The 6090-nt window shown below is 36.9% G+C and overlaps 1 protein-coding gene across 1 annotated transcript; it reads left to right on the plus strand.

Moving 5' to 3' along the window:
* The first annotated feature begins 2246 nt into the window (after positions 1-2246).
* LOC141597770 (uncharacterized) lies at positions 2247-5162 on the plus strand. The gene is made up of 4 exons (XM_074418044.1): positions 2247-3668; positions 3781-4058; positions 4162-4280; positions 4370-5162. The coding sequence occupies exons 1-4, from the start codon at positions 2875-2877 to the stop codon at positions 4898-4900; spliced, it is 1722 nt and encodes a 573-aa protein (XP_074274145.1). The 5' UTR covers positions 2247-2874; the 3' UTR covers positions 4901-5162.
* The last annotated feature ends 928 nt before the right edge of the window (positions 5163-6090 follow it).

Consider the following 6090-nt stretch of genomic DNA (forward strand, 5'->3'; position numbering starts at 1 on the left):
TTAGTGGCAAGGGTGAGTGATAGCAAGATAAGAAAAGATCGATGGTAAGAAAGAGGGAGATGATATCGATATAAAATAATGAGATGTGAGTCTTGGAGCAGTGAGAAGGTAACCGGGGCACTAGGGAGTTAGATATAAATAATGAAGAGTAGAATTACTAAGGGATTTTGTCGAGGGTAAACGAAAAGAATGAGGGGAGTAAAACTAGGAACATGTTCACCGAGGTTATGTGATATAAAAGTAAGGAATTGTCGAGATGTATGATACTATCACGAGGATTTGAGTTTACAGTATATAGAAGTTCCAGGACAACATGATAATCATGAGTTTCGAGGAATTAAAGAAAGTAAAAGTTGGGTAAAGAATTTGCACGATACGAGATTTTGGTGGTGAGTCGGGTGACTATACAATTAAGGATAGTATTGGGAAGAATGTTGAGGTAATGTTGTTGATGGATTTGATGTTCGTTATTTAGGATGTTAACCACAGATAGGAAAGAAATCGTGATGTTTAGAGATGTGTGTAAGAGGTTTGATGCCCGAACAGTGGTAGTGTTATGGTTTGTGACTAGTGGTTAAGGGTGATGGTATATTAGAAAGGTAGCAATTCTAATGAGGTTGATTTTGTAGAGGCCGGATTGATATGTATGGTTGTACGGAAGTATAAGATGTGGTTAGATGAGGCGGGTGCTAATAGTTGAATAGTAATGGTATGGTTATACTTGGCATGAGGTGATGGTTATGCGAATGGGGGAATATGTTATGAGGGGCATATGAGTTAAGCTCGGGCGACAGGTAACCTTTATCGAGTGGTAACTTACGTGATCAGGACTGACTAGTTGGATGTGATTACGGGTCTATGATGTGTATAAATGTTTGTGCGATGTTCTGACCTCACGGGAAGTGGTATGGTGTGATAGTTATAAAGTCATTATCCAATGTTCTCAAATATATGTTGGACACGGTAATTTAATTGAATGATATTCAAAAAGGTAATAATTTGATTGATCTGGCATGACTGGTTATACTTGTATGTATTCATGATATATGTTATTCCGTGATATGGTAAGGAGGTGATATTCATGACGTTATTATCTGTTTAATTCATATAATATGTTGCATTGTGATTTAGTAAAGTGGATTTGAGTAAGTTTTTTTTTGTCCGAGAAGTTATGTTGAGTCAGTGTTTATGGGATTGCGTCTGTTGTGATGTCTATCGGTGTGGTTGTGGTGCCTCGGGTGGTGATCCGGGCACGGTACTTAGTGTTGTGATGCGGGTATTTTCGCACTGCGGTGTGGCTGTTGGTGGCGGTGTTGCGATGCCGTCACCGGTTGTGGTGGAGTAGGCGAGATTATTATGATGCGAGTTTTCGAAAGTACATACCAGTTAAACATAGATTGTTGTTTTGTTTGCTGCTATTCCTTGTGAGTTTTGGTTGAACGTGTAGACTGTTGTTTTGTTCAATGTTGTTAAAATCGCGATCCAGATCGTACGATCCTACGATCCAAAAACAGGCAAACGATCCAAGTCGTTCATAGGATCGTCATGGAGTAGAATCGTCATAGAATCGTGTAGAATCGTTCAAAATCGGTGGGATCGCGATTCCACATGGGATTGTACGATCCTATTTAAATGGCTTATAAAAGCCATATAACATGTTTTGGGCTAAAACTTATTACATTGGCTAAGGCCCGTTACTAATACTTACTCATTTAGCTAAAAAAAATAAAAAAATAAAGAAAAAAATAACCAAACTAGTGAACAACACTATCAAATTGCCAGTGCTTCTTCCTTACGATGAAAACCTAATTCCCAATTTGATTAATCATCAATCATCACTCAGCAACTCATCATTTATCATCAAGGATATTCATGGTATGATTAATCTTACATTCTTACTCATATTTAAGGTTTTAATTTTCGTTTTTCAATTATTCGAGTAGCTCTTTTAATTTTTATAATTTCTATTTTTCAATCTTACATTCTTACTCATCTTTATGCTTAATTTCTTTTTTTCAATCGTTGTGTACTTGACATCTATACTGAACTAGACGTCTATACTTGTATGAAACGATGAACTATGAATTAATTATTTCAGCTTAATTCTGAAATTAGTTCATTCGTCATGGTAGGCTGGTAGGCTTAGTTTCTGTTATACACTTGTACTTTTGTTATCAGTTTATCACTGTATAACTTGATCACTTCAAATGGGGCTTACCTGTGTTCAATCTTATACTTTGTATTGAAAGATGTCAAGTTCCGCTTCAAGTAAACCTAAAAGAAAAAACGCTCCTGGTAATAGAAGTGACCCGGGTTGGGAGCATGGCACTGAGATAGATGGGGCACAGAAAAAAGTTAAATGTAAATATTGTGGCGTTACTCGTGGTGGTGGTGTTTATAGGATGAAACATCATCTTGCTGGCACCCGTAACAATGTTGAACCATGCTTACAAGTCCCTGATAAAATTAAAGAAGAGTTTAGAGCATTGTTAGAAAAACAAGTCGAGGAAGCAAATAACAAGAAAAGGAAAATGAATGACATTGGTGATGAGGATGATTATTCTGGAATATCACGTCATGGGTATAATAAAAAGACAAGGGGAGCTATGGATTCCTTTGTAACCAGGAAAGGAGGGTCTGTACAAACTACTCTAAATCAAAAATATAAAAGAGGTGAAAGGGAGGAAGTTTGCCAACAAATTGCTCGTTTTTTCTACACTAGTGGTATTCCGTTTAATGTAGTCAATAATTCTGAATTTCCAATAATGATTGACATGGTTGGAAAGTTTGGTATTGGACTAAAACCCCCGTCTTATCATGAGATTAGAGTCAAATTTTTGAACAAGGAAGTCGAAAATGTGATGAAGATGCTTGATGAGTACAAAGAAGAATGGAAAAAAGCAAGGGTTGTACGATTATGTCGATGGATGGACCGATAGGAAAAGACGTTCCATTTGTAATTTCTTAGTTAATAGTCCTAAAGGGACTGTTTTTTCATCATCTATTGACACTTCTGAGATATCTAAGACAGCCGATAAGGTACTTGAGATGTTAGATGCTATTGTAGAGAAAGTTGGCGAAGAAAATGTAGTGCAAATTGTTACTGACAATGCAGCAAACTATAAAGCGGCCGGGCTGAGGTTGATGGAGAAAAGGCCAAAACTGTTCTGGACACCATGTGCAGCTCACTGTATTGATTTGATGCTAGAGGATCTTGATAAAAAGATTAGCATTCATGGTGTGACAATAACAAAAGCTAGAAAGATAACAACGTATATCTACTCTAGGACGTTACTCCATTGTTGGATGAAAGAATTTACGAAAGATAGGGAGCTTATACGACCTGCTGTGACCAGATTTGCTACATCCTACCTAACATTAAGATGTTTAAATGAGCAAAAAGGTCCTCTCTTAGCATTATTTGCTTCTGATAAGTGGAAAGGTAGTAAATTTGGCAAATCCGTTGAAGGTAAAAATGTGCAAAGAATAGTTTTGAACACTAGAGGGTTCTGGCCAAGGATTATTACATGTTTGAGAGCTGCATTGCCATTAGTAAAGGTTCTTCGTATGGTAGATTCTGATGAAAACCCGGCAATGGGTTTCATCTATGAGGCAATGACAAGAGCTAAGGATCAAATCAAGGAAAACTTTAATCATGTTGAAAAAAAGTATGTAACACTTTCTTAACAGTTAACACTGAATTACTACTTCTTTTAGATTTTTGTTTGCCTTAGTTGTTATGCGTTTGCTTATTTATGTCTCTCTTTCATTCATATATAGTTATAAGCCAGTGTGGGACATTATTGATGAAAGATGGGAAGCTCAAATGCAGAGACCGTTGCATGCTGCAGCCTACTATTTGAACCCACAATTTCAATACAGCCCCGATTTTAAATCTAGTGCAGATGTGAAAATGGGTTTGTATACTTGCTTGGAAAGAATGGTGTCCGATCCTGAAGAAAGAACGCGTATAGATCTTCAAATGGACGCCTTTAAAAATGCAAGGGGCCTGTTTGGATTACCTACTGCTATAAATACCAGAACAAAGAAAACACCAGGTGCGTCATGTTCATATTTTTTTTTAATCATCAATATCTCTTATCTTGAGTGCATATATAAGTCATTTGCTAATGTCATTTTTAAAATGTGTGTGTTGTGTAGCGGACTGGTGGGATTCTTACGGAGACGATTGTCCAGAATTAAAAAAATTTGCAATACGTATCCTAAGCTTAACATGTAGTTCGTCGGGTTGTGAGAGAAATTGGAGTGCTTTTGAGATGGTAATTGTGTTTATATTAAGTAATATATAGTTATTTACAATCTTATGATCTTATCTTTATGGTTTGATGCTAATACATTGTATTTACAGGTTCATACTAAGAAGAGGAATCGCCTTCATCAACAAAAAATGAACGATTTGGTGTTTATAATGTACAATCTGAGACTACAACGTAAAAAACAGAAGCGAGCTATAATACAAGAATCCATTATATTGGAGGACCTACCTTCCGATGATGAGTGGATAACGGAGAGGGAGGAACCTCTTCTTCCTTTTGATGGGGCATGGTTAAATGCGCTAGACAGAGCAGCAAAGAGGTCTGCACGAGAGAGAGCATCACGAATTGAGGAGCAGAACAATTATGAAGACTTGACTGCAACTAGGTGTCCAGATGAAAATTTAGAGTATGAGGAGATAAGTGACGATGACATTGAAGAAGTCGCAGCAACTCTTGTTGGTTCCAATGAATTTGATCATGTCAATGATTTTGATATGCTGTCCAGTGGTCACGACTTCGATGCCATTTATAAAAATGAGAATCGCCAAATAGGCATGGGTACTACTGGTGCTGACTTGGGAAGTGATGAAGTGGATGACAGGAACTTCGGTTATGAAGACTAATTAACTAATGCTTTTGTGTGTGGCAGTAATTGAACCATAGGTGATGCATCATTTTGATGAAATTTCAACATTGTAAACCATGACTTAACATGTATTCTTGGTTTCAGTATGTTGTCAAGACTCCAAGTTGTTCTTGTCACCTCTTTTTTCATCGTTTTACTTCTTAATTGTAGTAGTGGTAACATTAGCGGTTGAAATATCGCTTCTTTTGTTCCAAAACGCTATTGTCGCTTTTATAATTATAAGATTAGTACTTTATTTATGTTTTTTTATAGTTGCTTTACATATTTGTTAGATCCCTTCCATCATTTATAGCTAAATTAGGGAAAATCGTAGGATCTTACGATCCTACGATCCGATCCCACGATCCGATCCTATGAGATCTCCACGATCCAAAGTAGAATCCCGATCCTGACAACATTGGTTTTGTTTGTTGATGTTTCTTACCAGTTTCAGCTTGGGTGTGAGGGTAGAGTATGATATGAAAGAGAGTTGTATATGTTTTCGTTGTTGTCATGATATAGTGATATTCTGTTGATGGGACATAGTTGTGAGAAGTTGTTATAGTAATTTTGATCTTGTTTTAAGATGAGGCATCGGTAGTCATAGTCATGGCAAGTTATTCGTGGAACATGTGTTGTAATGATCTGAAAGCGGCAGGTGGTTCATAATCTTTTGTTGAGATAGTGAGTGCAGGGTATTGGGAATTAGTGTCATGTTAAGTTATGTATGAGTTTTGCGGTAATGAAAGAAAAGAACTTGAGGATCTAGTGTGAGTGTACGTAACAAGTGTGGATCGTGAGTTATGCTTTTGACGATGGGAGTTTTATATAGTTTATATAGAGAGGTATGTCCTGTTGCGGTAATGTGGAAGAGTTGAAGTTTTGGGTTAAGCTAAAGATTTTGAGGTATAGGTTAGGTGGTGTGACGAGTGAATTGAAGTATGAGAATTGTTTAAGTAAGAGAGCCTTGGATATATGCATGGCGAGTGTTTAGAGTATAGGTGGTTATTTTTGACATGCGGTGGTGATGAGGATAATGAGAAGATATAGCTAGGATTTAGTATTAGTGAGTTACGAGGACGTAACATTTGTCTTAAGAGGCGTAGGATGCGATAAAAGAGATTTTGATGGTTGTACATATGGTAATATATTTGGAAGTTTGAGTCTTGATGTAGAATAAATGATTGA

Source organism: Silene latifolia, chromosome 1 (genome assembly GCF_048544455.1).
Source record: "Silene latifolia isolate original U9 population chromosome 1, ASM4854445v1, whole genome shotgun sequence".
In the NCBI taxonomy this organism is placed as follows: Eukaryota; Viridiplantae; Streptophyta; class Magnoliopsida; order Caryophyllales; family Caryophyllaceae; genus Silene; species Silene latifolia.

Bases quoted from the DNA above. Each gene is read 5' to 3' on its own strand.
- LOC141597770 (XM_074418044.1), top strand. From the start codon at position 2,875: ATGAGTACAAAGAAGAATGGAAAAAAGCAAGGGTTGTACGATTATGTC. The intron at 3,669-3,780 runs GTATGTAACACT...ATTCATATATAG, and splicing joins TTTAATCATGTTGAAAAAAA to TTATAAGCCAGTGTGGGACA. The intron at 4,281-4,369 runs GTAATTGTGTTT...TTGTATTTACAG, and splicing joins ATTGGAGTGCTTTTGAGATG to GTTCATACTAAGAAGAGGAA.